Source organism: Mercenaria mercenaria, chromosome 1 (genome assembly GCF_021730395.1).
Source record: "Mercenaria mercenaria strain notata chromosome 1, MADL_Memer_1, whole genome shotgun sequence".
Taxonomy (NCBI): domain Eukaryota; kingdom Metazoa; phylum Mollusca; class Bivalvia; order Venerida; family Veneridae; genus Mercenaria; species Mercenaria mercenaria.
This window is the reverse complement of record NC_069361.1, coordinates 104,407,607-104,422,982: the sequence shown is the minus strand read 5'-3', so window position 1 is coordinate 104,422,982 and position 15,376 is coordinate 104,407,607. Positions and strand designations below refer to the sequence as shown.

Below are 15,376 nucleotides of genomic sequence, written 5' to 3'. Positions count from 1 at the left end.
GATATACCAATTATTCCTCCACCTTTCGTCCCAGTTGAATTCAGCCATTCTTGACTTTGATCAGGATCCACCTGATTGAATTTTGAGTTTGACCTCTTAACAACAAAGTTGCCATTTCTGAACTCTTGCAACACTTCTTGAGGAAGCTGATGTGCATCTGCCAGATAGACAGTTCCCCAACGTGCATAATTCGTATGATCATACCTATGAAATAAAGGGAACATGCACCGAAACGCATATAGGTATAGATCCCAAAGACCATCCCTTACAGCTCGCGTGAACATGAGAAGCACTGAAACCATTTCCAGGTATGCCCACCAAAACTGGTAGTTAGGATTTTGATCATTCTTAACAAAATCGTCAAGGTGGCTTCTGAAGTTGTCATTTTGCAATTCAGCTACAAGATTTTCTACGCTCCCAGAATACTTCACTTCCATTAATTTCCCATGCAAGTTAATGTCTCTTTCTTCAATGTAAGTCAGTAATTGTGGAAGAAACAATGTCCAGAGAGCCTGTGTTGTTATCTTGTGAGCCCTCATTCCTCTGTTGTAGTGCTTTTCTGCCAAGACCTGATATGCGGCTATAGGACCCAGAATATTGGATTCAACCCATATTTCATGTAAACCTGACCCTTTCATATGCTCACCTATTACTTTCAGATAGTTCATTGATATATGCAAACCACCCATTCTAGGTATAAGCTTGTCCCTGTATGCAGGCACTGCCCATTTCAAATCCATAAGCTTAAAGTAAAGAGCCTGGTCTACAGTTATAACTGTATGTGACTGCCCCAGTCTTTCTGATATATGCATACACTTCTGAAAAACAGTGTTTAATGTGTCGATATCATGGGCTGGTGCTTGTATAATCGGCATGTATCCAACTTTTGTCATATTTGAGTCAGTTCTACAGATAGACTGGTTGAAAGATGACCAGGTTGGACGAGTATCTGCATTATTCCGAAATAGATGGAATGCCATATCAAGGGCTCTTGCTTGTATATAAAGCTAGCTTTAACAGATACTTTTTACTAAACGTATCACAAATATTAAAAGTTAAAATAAATGCAATTTCACCAAATATTAAAATTTAACGATGTATATGAAACAAAGCATTTCTAAAATGTTATAGGAAAAATACGTATAAATTTTTCCTACCTGCAAAACGCAGTGATTCCATGAGGTATTCTTGACACCTCTAAAACCGTAATGACCACAAAAGAGTGTGTCCTTGTCAGAATTAATGTAGATTAATTAACAGGTAAAGCATTCCAGAGTGTTTAGATAAAGACTTTACAATAACATGATCAGACTCAGATTATTATTGTAACAGAGACCTGGATTGTTTATATTAATTAAGTTCTTATTAGCCATAATCTTAATCCCTGTCACACTTAATTTTCACTAATTATTATGATGCTTAGGTATTAAAAAGTTTATTGTTCAATAAAATCTTACAATGATTACATAATGTTATACATGTTATTCTTTTCTCTATTAAAGACAATGTTATGTTAATTTTTAAAAGTTTTAATTTCTCCATTATTTTTGTCTTAAATGATTTTTCTAAAAAATGCATTTCATCAAAAGTATTATTTTCTCTTTGACAAAATTCCAGCAGAAGCTTTTAATCTTTTAATCTTATACTTATTCTCATTTTTTTTTCTATTCTATGAATGACGTTGAATATTTCTAAAAAAAATAAAATGTCTTCAAATTCCCCCTTTTGAGCCCCTGAAGTACAAATTTTTAACTTGTAAAATAGTTTACTGATAAATATTAACTCAATTATACTAAAATATGAAACAATATTTTCAAACATATCTAAAGATAAACATTTGTATCATGAAATAATATCAATGGAAATAAAAATTGTAAAAACAGTGGTCATTTTTGCCCCTATTTTTAACCCTTTCAGAGGCATTTGCCAGATGGCCAACATATATTTTTGGATTCAGCATACCCAAAATATGTTAAAAAAGTATGTTGGACCAAATACTAACAAAATGCTCGTAACTTCTTAAATAAGCATATATCTGCAAAATCGAACTAGACTAATAGATACTCTTTCAATTTAAATTTACAAAACATTCGTTCCATTTTTGTTCAGCTGTTACGATTTTATTGTTTTTATTGTTTTCTAAATATTTGTTGTACAAGATTTTGTTAGGTTTTTTCAATTGTATGATTTTATCAATAAGATAGTATTCTTCTCCCACGTTTTCATTTACCTTTTCTGGCTTTATTTTTTTCTTTCCAGGCAGAGGGAATGTTTAATATCAGGGAATGGTAATGAAGATAATATTTATTTTCAATTCCATAAAGAGTATATAGAGAAATCTGAAGTGTTTATAGTTGTCAAACATTCAAAATTCTTCCGTATTTATGTTCTGCAAATGATAGATCTTGGCAGTTTATAGTGAACAGTAAGACACAGTTTCAACCAGTTTTAGAACAACTTGTTTCAAACCAGTATGAAGTATCAATTCAATTCAATTCATTTACATTATATTGCCTCCGGGCCAAATACAATATATACAACATGAGATAAACAAAATGCATGAGGTTATGACATTTAAAACAGTTAAACAACCTAGTGAGTTTTAAACAATGTTGACGTATTATGGTTAACAATACATATCAAAAGTCATATTTAAATGAACATTTCTAGATATTTGTCCCTCTCTTTAAAAGATTAGTAAAGTTACATAGCAACTTTTCTAATTTTCTTCTGACATCAAAGCATAAAACTTTTCTAAAGTTGGATAATACATAGGTAGATATCTCGTACGAATATCAGCATATAAAGGGCATGATAACATGAAGTGATATTCATCTTCCAGTGCAGTTTCACAATACGTACATACACGATATTCTCTACAGATGTTATAATGTCTACCTTTCTCTATCATTAAACAATGTGAGACGCTACGGAATCTTGCCATACAATTTCTAAATTTCTCAACATCTGTAGTAGTAATAAATTGTTCAACTTCAAAACAATATTTATAGTTACAATAGTATTGCAGTTTAATGTTGTCTCTACTCATTGACTTGCCCCTCATCGATGTGGGTTCGAGCCTCACTCGGGGCGTTGAATTCTTCATGTGAGGAAGCCATCCAGCTGGCTTATGGAAGGTCGGTGGTTCTACCCAGGTGCCCGCTCGAGATGAAATAATGCACGGAGGGGCACCTGGGGTCTTCCTCCACCATTAAAGCTGGAAAGTCGCCATATGACCTATCATGTGTCGGTGCGATGTTAAATCCAAGAACAAAAAAACTCTACTCCTTGACTGCCAGTTTTGTATGAACTGGACTTTTAAAGGGACTGGCCTCCAGATCGTTCGGCAACAACAAAAAATATTTTTTTAGATATCTGGAAATAAATGCTATATTTCTTAAGAAGGCTTTAAAACTTAATTATTGACATACTATATGTTACGGAAACACATGAGAATTTGCTGTTTTACTACTTTTTACGATGAAACTCGAAAAGTGTTTTTAACGCTATACTCTAGGTAAACTGTCTCGATTATAAATCTCTATATTTTGAAGTCATAATTCACTACTTCCGCTATATCTCAATTGGTTACGACGACGTGAAAATGTCTTTATTGCCGCGACGGTCCGGGGTTCGATTCCCGACGTGGTCATCTTTTTTTTCTTGATTTGGAAGTTTAAAAATATTTTAGAAACAAAAACTCCAAACTTCAGTTTGAAAGAAAGATTATTTTTAGCCAAATCTGGAGGTCAGTTCCTTTAAAGTTTGAACATATTGACTTAATAATAACCTTGACTTTGCAACATTTTCTGTTTACCATACATATCCAAACCCATTGCTGTATCAGTTACGCTTAACATCAGTTACCCAGTTTTCATATCCTATATTGTCATAATACATAAGCATTTCATAACACACAATCTTGTATTTCTATAAAGTTTACACTGATCTGATAACAGAAATTCACTACCCAATGCATTGTCTTGACCATCTCTGTTTTCTTCACAAAAGAATGCAGGGAGAACCATGTGGAGAAGGCTATTCTACGCATCTGGTATATAACATAAGAGATGGAATGTCTACGGAAATCTTGATTCTTCAAGAATTGTAATGTCAAACGGTTTAAACTTGGAGTAGAAAATTATGCGTACAATTTGTGTGGTGACTCTGTAAAGAAATAAATTTATTGAGAGAGAAGTGTGTGGAGGGCCATTTTTATGTTGTTATATGCAGCAGACTTTTGTCATCTAAAATTTGCATAATGAATACTTTTGTGTAGTATTTTACTTCCTCTGGATAAGTTAATTTAGTTTTAAAAATAACTAGAATGAATATAAAATCCATTATGATGTGAAAAGCTCTCAGTAATCTAGTAATACAACCAACAATAAGTAAAATTTCGGGCAAAGGCATTTTAATATTTAAAAAACTTTTCTTGTAATTAGACGAGACAACTAATTTAAACAATTTTATAGCAAAAAGCAGAACATTGCAGAAACACTTGAAATGAAAGATGTTATTACAAATTAGCGTCTCTGATAGATTAGAAAGATAACTTACCTCTTATCTCGATCCCCATTTAACAAGCATGATGTTCTAAGACATAAATATCTATACTGACCTAGTTGTTCAAAACTTTCTTTAAATTTAACGAATTGTTAATTTAACGGTTATTAATTTTTTTATTATTACGTTAGCTAACGAATTTGTTAAAAACACTGTTAAGATTTTCGTTAGCTAAAGAAGCGTTAAGTCCAACGAATCGTTAAAAATTTAACAAGGACATCATATCCCATCATACACCACTTTCTACACTTCCCCTTAGAGCTTTGAAAAAAATGGTTCAACACAAAGAAATGTTTTACCCTTTGTGTTGCAGTTCATTTGTTACCATACTCCATTAACAAAGTTTATCTTTCCTCTAGTCAGGCCATTTTCTTTCTTAAACTATCTAGAATTTGCCGGACAAGGCAGCTCTCACGCCATTCTTTCAACCAACGGAAGTGGATTGAGCCCGCGCAGGCCGAGTATCTCGTTCTTTTTACATGTCCTCGCGTTTTGGTTTTTTTCCCTTTTTTTTTTTTTGATTCGGCTAAACGCTTTCAAGCGTTTGACGAGTCCTTGCTATCGCCCGATTTCTCATTCTTATTAAATGGCCTCACAACACAGCGAAGTGATGTAGTTCCAACAGATTATCTCTAATTTCAAAGAGTTCATTGGTCGAATAAAGTACAGTTATGTCAATCCTATTTGCTATGACCAATACACGATGTAATCTGTCAAATTTATGACTTGTAATTGTGCAATACTCGGATAAAACCGAGTATTTTCTTCCGCGGTAACTCATAAAGCATAAACACGCATAACGATTCTGCGGGATTTGGTAAAACATTTGCGCATGTGATTATGGTGACGAATTTTATGCCCTTTTGTCACAAAATAGCAAATATGATGTTCACAAATTCAAATAAAAACTGCATATTAACTTATTAGCAAAATTATCCATTTGTTACCCTGTCCGTTTCAAACAATAATCTTTAAAATCATTGCGCAAATAACAAATTTATTGCGCTGTGCATTTTATTAATTGCGCAGGCTTACCAAGCTTGCGTAACATCCAGCGAAAGACAAAATATAGTTCCAGAACATACTGCTAGTATTCTATTGAGTCGCATGCCTCTGAAAGCATTGGAATGTCTCTTATCAAAGAGTTTAAATGACCCGAATAAGATATGTGCAGTACGTTAATTCTTCCGCGAGACTTCTGCGAGGTCGGCGAACACGCGTGACCTGTTTATAACAACGCTTCTACGACTTTGCGTGGGTTGAATTTTGCAGTCAGTAAGCGGATAAATTATCAGGAAAAGAAGCTCTTACTGGTTTATTTAATTACTACTTATATTAAAAATGATTTTATTTCTTATTTTTCAAGAAATAAACAAATCGGCAAAACATTAAATTGTATTTTCTTGTAGTTTTTGAAATCGAAAGTAGATCGTCTATGTTTGGCTGCGTTGGCGAAACGAACCAACTTTTTTATGAAAAAAATTAAATAAGAGGTAATTTAATCGAAAACTTCAATGTCAGATACTGCCAATTGCTGCTAAATGTCTTCGTATCATCACAATGTTGAAACTGGAGATTTAGAAAAGTGTAATCGTATCCGGATATAATAGTTTGGGCAAATATCGAGCTGTGTTATAGAATTTTAACATTCAAGTAACAGACATGATAGATATTATTGTAACAGAAATGATTCTATATTTCATTTTTATAACACCTATATAGAATCTATATCAGACTCGTATTCTAGTCCTGAGGCATCATCTGAAAGTAAAAAGATGAAGTGACAGTCATTCATACTTTGGATATTGTAATACTAAAAAGAATCTAGGTGATATTTAGAAATTGAAGCATAAACTTTTCAGTTAGAAATCGCACCAAAGGCTGTATCAAGGGTCTACATATTCAAATATTTCTTGTAGTGATACCCCAAACCGTACTTGCAGGAGGGGGTATCCTCCCTCACCCTTCCCCCATATTGCCACTTTACAGTTTGATACATTTGCCCTTTTACCACCTGCCACAATGCCCATTTCAAAATCTGACTGCAATTTAAAGCGGGAAGAAACACCCCTCCCCACACCCACCCTGCTACCAACCACGTAAAAAATGGCTCAAACATTTTTCAGCCCAGTCTGGGCCTGTCTGTCTACATGTAATTGAAAGTACATGGACTTCGGGATTACAGACATGATTTTGAAGGGGTTAACAGGTCTGAAATAGAATAAATGATGGTTTTAACTAAAAAAGAACTGCATTTATTAATATCGGTTACGCTATATATTGACACTCAACAACATTTACATACATGTATCTCTAAACGCAAAAGTAAGTATACTTTAAATTGACATCACTTATAATATGATTGATCAATACCTAATATATGACACGGTTATCGCCAGGCCCATTATCTGTAAAATATCTGAACAGTCCATTCGTTACAAATTGTATGTGGCAATCCGCGCTGTAAAAGTTTAATATATAAATTGTCATATTCAAATTTTATCATGTGCGAATATATACCAGCCGATAATTGCCTCTTTTGGCAATGTCGGAGGCAAATGTTTACTGGAAAAATATATAAAGTCATGGGCAGTATCTTAGTGTCAGCTGTCAAATTGTAGTTTGTACTTTCAACATTTTTATTTCTGCGAACCACTCTTCAATTTTAGAGAAATATATTGGGTTTAAATACTTGTATAATGTCAATCAAAGCTGTACTAGGCATCGACTGAATGTTCATTTCATTTATTGTAACAAAATCTCCGTTTAGTTGGGGGGAAAACTAAAACCAAACTGAAAGTGGTAGACTATAATACCAGTACATCAATCATTAGCCGACTCTCAGGCCCTTCAGGCCTTTGATTGTCTATTTGTTTTCATTTCAAAGCCGGATTCATTCCACTTCCGTTGGTTGAAAAAAAATGCGTGAGAGCTATCTTGCCTTTTTTTTAATATCATCGGCAAATTTAAAATAAGCATGTAAAGTTGTGCAGGCGTGGGCACCTGTGTCCTATGGACACACATCTAGTTTCTTTTTATGTTAATCGTTATTTGTTTCTCCGGCAAAATTGATTGTGTCAACTTATAACAAAACATTTCAAGCAATTGCACACAAGTTACGTAACAACTGTAAAAATAGTCGCACGTTTCTAAAGATGAAAAACTAAAACTAACTATGATATACGCAGCTTTATTATTTAAGAAGAATTTTCTTTAACTAAGGCCTACAGAACCTTTTTATGGAATAAACAGCAGCATTTGTACTATTCGTGATTATATGTAACAACAAAACAAAACAGGTGCGTGCTGTTGAGTATTTTGCAGTAGATAAAAAGTTTCACATGCCTTAATTTATGACAAAAATGTTCTTGTGAAATCTGAGATGATTTTGATATAGTTACTTTTATTGTCGAGCCCGCTTGCGGAAGCGAAGACATAGTTGTCCAAATGGCGGTTCGGTGTATGTGCGTGCATGCGTGCGTCCGTCCGTGCGTCCGTCCGTCCGGATTTGTTTGTCCGGACCATAACTTTGACATGCATTGAGCAATATTGTTTATAATTGGCAAGAATGTTAACCTCAGTAAGATGGAGTGCCATGCGTAAACCCCAGGTTCCTATCTCAAATGTCGAGGATATAGTCGGAGGTCAAAGGTCATGTCACATGTTGTCCGGCCCATAATTTCGACATGCATTGAGGAATCTTGTTTATATTTGGCATGAATGTTTAACTCAATGCGACGGACTCTATTTCAAAGGTCAAGGTCACAGTTAGGGATCGACATGTTGCCCGGGACTCTAGTTCATTAAAACATAGCTCTAGCGGTACGGAAATTACTTCATCCATTAACATTCTGCACTAGTAACTATAGATTATGAGAACTTTATGAGATTTATGGAAGTCAATAAATATCAAGGGCGTTGATATAGTAAATAACTACTTATTCCCCGACAATTGAAGTATACTATCGTAAATATACAGATACATGAAACCTAGCACATTTTGGTAAATGGCAAAGTTCAGGCGTCTCTGCATATTTCGTTTTTATTTCTTCTAAGTCATTTGTTGGATTTTGTCCTTGTCAGATTGAAATGCCAAAGCAAGGTTGTAGTTTATATAATAATATGTAAGAGTTATACACAATTTTGACAGCGGTTCAATAGCATCTATTTTGTGAAGAAAACATTAATTTTATTAGAACATATATTATTACAAGTGTTGGACTTTAAACGGAAGGATTAAATATGAAATTAGGAGCTGCCTATTCGACAGGAAAACCCAATCATGTACGGGGGCTACTGGTTCTTTCTGCATAAACTGTTCTCGATATCTTACGTAAGCGTGATCTACTTGCTCCTTTTATGAAAGTTAGGAATAAAGGCAGTTCTTTCAAAATGTATCTGATTTAAATGCAGGTAATCTTTTTTTTTCAACTGTGTCATTGCAGGACTAGAATACTGATCCATAATGGTATCCACGACTTAAAGATGTAATCCTGAGACTCTTACTCTAAAAATGCAGTTAGAAGCATAAAGTTACATTCTAGTATTCATGTAAAGTAGCAGACTTAAAATTCCTTTTAAGACATATCTCCTTGGAAAATAAAGACATTGAAGTAATGGGAAACAAGTCTTGTATGAGCAATTTCATTTATAGAATGTTGTCTTGAAAATTATTTACCGCCAAGCAGCAGTTCCGGGAAACATTGGAAGAAAACAACAACCAAGTGGTGCTTAAGTAGAAAATATTCACATGTTCAAAGGTATATATGTTTACTTTCGACATATGCACGTACATATTAACTACAGATGAATTAAAGATGTATTAAATTGGGGAGAAATTATTTTAAAATATGTATAATATGTTGTTGAGTGTTAGCTATGCATCATAAAGAAAAACCTTTAATTAATAATTAGAAAGCAGTGGTTCAACCCGTGCTGTCTAGTAGCCCTGAATATTTAACGTAAAGATTGAAAATTGGGTTTATATAAAGACCCATTTTCTGCTTGAAGCATTTGCGAAAGACATATATCAGGAATTGTGTAATGAACTGTCATTTATGACAGTAACAAGGTGGTCGAAGAAATTCAAATAATGATTAGTAAATGGTGCACTAAAACCGGGCGCCCCTCTAGTGCAATACCTGAAACTACCAAGAAAGTTAGCACGGCTTTCTGATTGACAAATAGCTCGGATCTTCGATAAATCTCCCACAGGTTTTTTGTTGTTGTTGTTTTCGCATTTTGGGATGTGAAACAAAAGTTAAACGAATCCCTCATTTATTGTTCTTCAATTATTAACAAACAAGCAAAAGTGCACTCGGATCCGGACAGCCAGAAAAGTTAGAATTTGTTCCTAGATTTCAATAAAATGATTTTCGAATCTTGTTACTGGGTATGAAACGTGGATTCAACATGAATTCACTTTTTAGGCCAGCTAAGAAATTAACAATAAAATCTGGAAAACGATAGTTTTTCGAAGACAAAACATTGCAGAAAGGACCATCAGAGTGAAGACAGTTTTATCTGCGATATTGGTCCAATTCTTCAAATACCGGTACGAATTGGAAAACCTGCAAGCGAAACATTATGTAGCAGTCACGTGCTAAGTACACTTAAAATGTTATGCTAAGCGCCATCAAGTTCAAGGCATTAAGTACATGTGTCTGTTGCATGACAACACACCTTTCCGCAAGCCACCTGCTGTTACTACTTTTGTCAACATGCACTTTTTTCACCACACCTGGTCCCATGCGACTATTTCTTTTTCCCAGACTAAGATATTATTTATCTGGTACATGTTTTGGCTCGCGGCAGTTTACCGTTGTATGTTGGATATACATTAATGTGACTGAGAAAATACATTTGAGAAGTTGATACAATGACTGAACCTTAGTATAAAAGTCAAAGATGCATAATTCAAAGGTAAGAAATAAAACCGTTTACAAGTTTAAGAGACGTTAAAATGTGAAACCTCCCTTGTGCACTTTCTTCAGCTGAAACTAGCAAGTATTGATGATTAAATCACTTGAAAGCAATCATTGGCAGCACGTTTGACTGAGCGAAACTGCAGACAATTTTTTAATCAGCTGATTTAAATGATTACCGTAAAAACTGAAATTCCACTGATGATTGAAATACAGCAATGAATACAAAGGTATAGCAGATTTGCAACTAGAGATCATTTGCAATTATTTACAATCCGAACAAACTGTATTTGTTATCCCATTCTTAATTTGATAGAAAATCATTAATGTAGTGGATAAAAACCAAACACACAGTCAATTTACAAGTTACTAATATTCCAACGTTTCAATTACATGCCTTCTTCAAGAAATAATAACAATAAACAACGGATATAACATCATAGTACGTTACGTTAAAAAGGCGGGAAACAGACTACAGTATAATGAACGCAAATTCATAGCTGATATATGCATTACTACATTTGAATAGGAAACATTAAATTTTAAAGCATATAAATGTGACGTTTTTTATAAAGAAGCATCGGGTTAAACTGATGCAAAAGTTCCTACAAAACTTTAGAAAGGAAGAAGAAAAGGAGCAAACGATATTAATAAAATGAATGGTTTAAGAACCAAAAGACAAATCATAATGGATCTAAGGTATGAATAGCCATCGCTTTGATATTAGAAACATCTCAGATCAAAATTACTCTTCTCAAATTGCAGCGCATTTCAATGGTCAATCACATTCAGTTGAAGAGTTTTCGTTCGTACCATTTGACATTGTAAATGACGAACTTGATAGTTTGTGTAAAGGAACTTTTTGATACATAAAATAAAAATCTTGTATCCAAAGTGACTCAATGCAAAATTATTATATGACATGTAGATCTAGTTTTCTCGAACAGTATTGCAATATTATATTCTGCATAGACAACATTCTGCATAGACAAATGTTTTCCTCCAGTATTTACTTTTATACGCTTTCCAAAAAAATGCAAGTGTTAATTAATGTTCTTTGATTATAATATATAAAAGAAACAGTGAGGGTTTATTTCAACAACTAAGAAATTTTTAATTCTTAGTATTAGGAAATATTGAATCATTCCAACTTGAGATACTTTCATTTTTTCAATTCATTGACACAAAATTAATCAACAAAGAGAGAATTGATGGGATTATTGAAATGAATTAAAATGTTAAATCTCTAGTGACTTCTTACAGAAAATCACGTCATGTACTTCATCAAAGGCGTTTGATATTTAAAGCAATAAGCATTCATCATACAATAATATTCGGTCAGATCGGACACCTGGGACCAATCACTGAAGGAAATGTCAACAGGGAAATTAAGCAGAACTGAAACATGTAAAGACACAATAAAGAAATAAATAAATGAATTAGTATCATATCATGATATCTTTTAACTAGGGAAGTATCAATTTATATAATGAGTATTCCAATTTGACAGAGCAAATGAAATGTTTCTGATGTTGCCATTTATTTTAATTTTAGGATAAGAAGTTTTGCAGTATATTATTAATAAACAGGAATACTTCTCCTATATATTTAAGAGTACTTTCCGTCAATTAATACTGATAACCCAAATAATATTAATTGAAATTTATAAAAGTAAACAAAATGCAGCGTCAAAATTAAATATCAACAAATGACGATGTTACCAGTATTATAAAATATCGGGTTAAAGCTAAGATTTTAATGATATGCAGCAAGTGACTGAAGTTACCACTTGATATTCCCTATTGATATTTCGTCGCTGACTGTTCCGGATCGCTGCCTGACTGTGTTCATTTTAACTGTTTGCTTTGCATTGTCTTAATGTGTCACTTTTAAGTACTTTTTGGTCACTCCTGAAAGAGGCTGCATTCATATATTGCTGACTAAAGAGACAGATTAACGTTTGAAAGTAACGAACATCGGTCTGTCATTGAACATAGCACTACTTCTTAATAAATATATGTGTACTTAAAACACTGTGGGGAATCACATGTTCGAAATAATCTCTAAACCAAGGTTATATTTTGAAGAACGTGAATTAATTTCCTATCACGATAAGATATGAAATTTAAACATAGCCTAACATATGACTAATAAAAATTGTTAAATTATTATGTAGTTGATAACAATGATAAATTTCCTTTAATTACAAACACTAAGGAAAATAAGAAGTCTCACTCAGTTTCTTGAAGTGTTCCAGATAATCAGAAGACGATTGTGATTGAATTATATGTAGTTTTATGATACATCTATGTTGCCATATGATAGGCTATATTTTAGATTTACAGCAAAAGTTGCTTCATTTTTATCCCATATTACTAGTATTCATATTTTATTTTGGTTTAGAGATTATTTTGATCATGTGATTCCCCACAGTGTAAAAAACTCAACACAAAGAACTCACTTTTATATTCACTGCGTCCCATTTGTGTTCTTTAGTCAGCAAGTGACCTATGCTGTTTCAAACGATTTTCGTACTTTTCGTGAAAATGCAAATTAAATTTTCCTTTAAATTACATGTGTTCAATAATCAAGACCGACAATACCAGCTAAAGTCAATGACAGGAGATTAAGACTTCTTTATTTCCCACAGTTAAATTGAAAAATAATTTTATGAGATTGGAATTTCTGTTATTAGTTTACTAAAATGTATAAAACTAAAATATATATAATAAAATTCTTGACAATTTGTATTTATACTCTACATACTTTCCATTCAGGAAAACGTTGTAATCACAATGTATTTTGCTCAGTATCAATATTCTGTATTGTTCTCTGGAATAGTTATTCAAAGTCTTTTTATTGAACTATAAAATTATATTCATAACAGCGGCAAAAATATTTTATAAATATAGACAACTCACGTCTGAGATCAAGCCTCCTGGTAAGTAAACAAACAAACGTGGTAAATCCGCACTCGACTATAATGAATTCATAACCTGAAAAGGGTTACCAGGAACCTGAAACTGCCAGTATGTTAACTGAAATTCAAACATTTTCCTTCTTGAAATTTCTTGAATTTCATCTATACGACCTGAATACCTAATCGAAACCTGGCAAAATAGGTAAACTCTAATAATATTATAAGTTCAGTTTATCAAAATGAGTATTTTAAAGTTCTGATGTAAAACACGAACAATGACTTCCACATTTACATGTTTTGCTTTTCTTCCCATTTTCGGTTATTGTCATCACAGATATTTGTCTTAATTATCTGGCATGTAATGAAATTAGAGCATTTTTTCTAACAATAAATTTAAGAGATACACCTTATGGAGTTGTGATCAGGTTTGTGAAGCTCTAAGGTTTCTATTAGATAACATATTTCTCAAATTTGGCAAATAAAATAGAAAAAGCGGAAACTTCACAGGCCGCTCAACACGACAAAAACGAAAATGTTGCAGGCTCGGTTTGATTGAGCCTGTTAATGGACGGTAGTGGAAATGCACGCCCTCTAGCCCCGGGTTGAGCAGAACTCAACATTTACACATGCTAAAAGTACAAAAAGCAATTTATAGAAAAGTAATTGGTATCCCGATGGAACTGTGCCCCACTCAATGCGTATTTATTTTATACTGTTAGTTTAGTTTAAATATATTTTATTGCTTATAATACATGTATTTATATCATTACAGCAACATATGGATATTAACAATCGAGTGAATTATAGCAATAGGGTTTTATACTGTTATGAACGAATTATCCACTGAGACACAATTTGAAATTACTGAAGCTTTTAATGGAACCTCAATGTACCTTGATGATATTTTGAATATAGACAACCTATATTTTTCAAAAGAGTTACAGCTTAACATGGCAAATGCCTCAGATTTAGAAGCGTCATTTTTTACTTAAATCTAATAATTGTGAACAGTAATCTAGAAACGAATATATATGATAAAATAGATGATTTCATCTTTGAAATTGTCAACTTTCCCCACCTTGTTGGAGATGTCCCTCGAGCGACATCATACGGTGTCTACTGTAAAATCATTTAATTTCGTGGGCATGAAATTTCCTGGTATTTGTCAAGACGGCAATTTCGTGGGGATAAGAATTCTTGGATTTCAACTTTTGAACATAAAATGAATTTGAATTTTACTTGTTCGCTGGGATTAAAATTCGTGGATTGACTAAACCACGAAATCCACGAAATTAGTTCCCCACGAATATTAATGATTTCACAGTATATGTCTTCCGAAAGCTTGCTCAAAGTTAGAGGATTTTAATGACAGAAATCTTCATATCACCAAAATTTATTACACCAGGGTTACAACTATCATAAACTACGGAAGGCTTTCACTAAATTTTATTCTTTTAAAGAAGTATAATACTAACCTTAAAACACTTATAAAACCTGGTCTAACACACCCGGTATACTATAGAGATGTAGTTTATAAAATTCTGAAAGTTAAACATAATGTTTATTTTAATCAAATATTTGTAAAATGTGTTTAAAAAATTATCAAAAGAGGGTAAAATGCGAAAATCGTTAAGGTATTAGGTCATTAATAGAGAACCTCCTTTTTGAAGAGTATTTAATTTCTACTATAAACCTATTTTTACTGCAATTCTTAGGGGGGCGTAGGTTCAAGCCCTACTGGGACCAAAATTTTTTTTCTTTATTTTCCTTTTTTACTTGTAAGTTTTTACTTCTTTCAAGACTTATTATTGATGTTTTGTACAAAAATGGAAAAAGATGAATCTTATAAGCTATTTTTTGGTGTTCAAAGAGAATTTACTACTTAAACAGAAGGGGTAGAGTTACACATCTTTAAAAATATTGAGTTACGCACGGTGAAAGTTCTCTTTTTTTGCTTTCACTCCTA

At 33.0% G+C, this 15,376-nt stretch overlaps 1 protein-coding gene across 1 annotated transcript in view; it reads left to right on the top strand.

Annotated features, from left to right (window-relative positions):
* Positions 1-873: 873 nt before the first annotated feature.
* Positions 874-15,376, top strand: part of LOC123563881 (M-phase inducer phosphatase-like) — an 81,713-nt gene continuing 67,210 nt past the window's right edge. Inside the window, exons 1-2 of the mRNA XM_053527110.1 lie at positions 874-997; positions 9,206-9,326. Of these exons, the coding sequence (XP_053383085.1) occupies positions 874-997; positions 9,206-9,326 (245 nt within the window). The remainder of the gene's footprint in view (positions 998-9,205; positions 9,327-15,376) is intronic.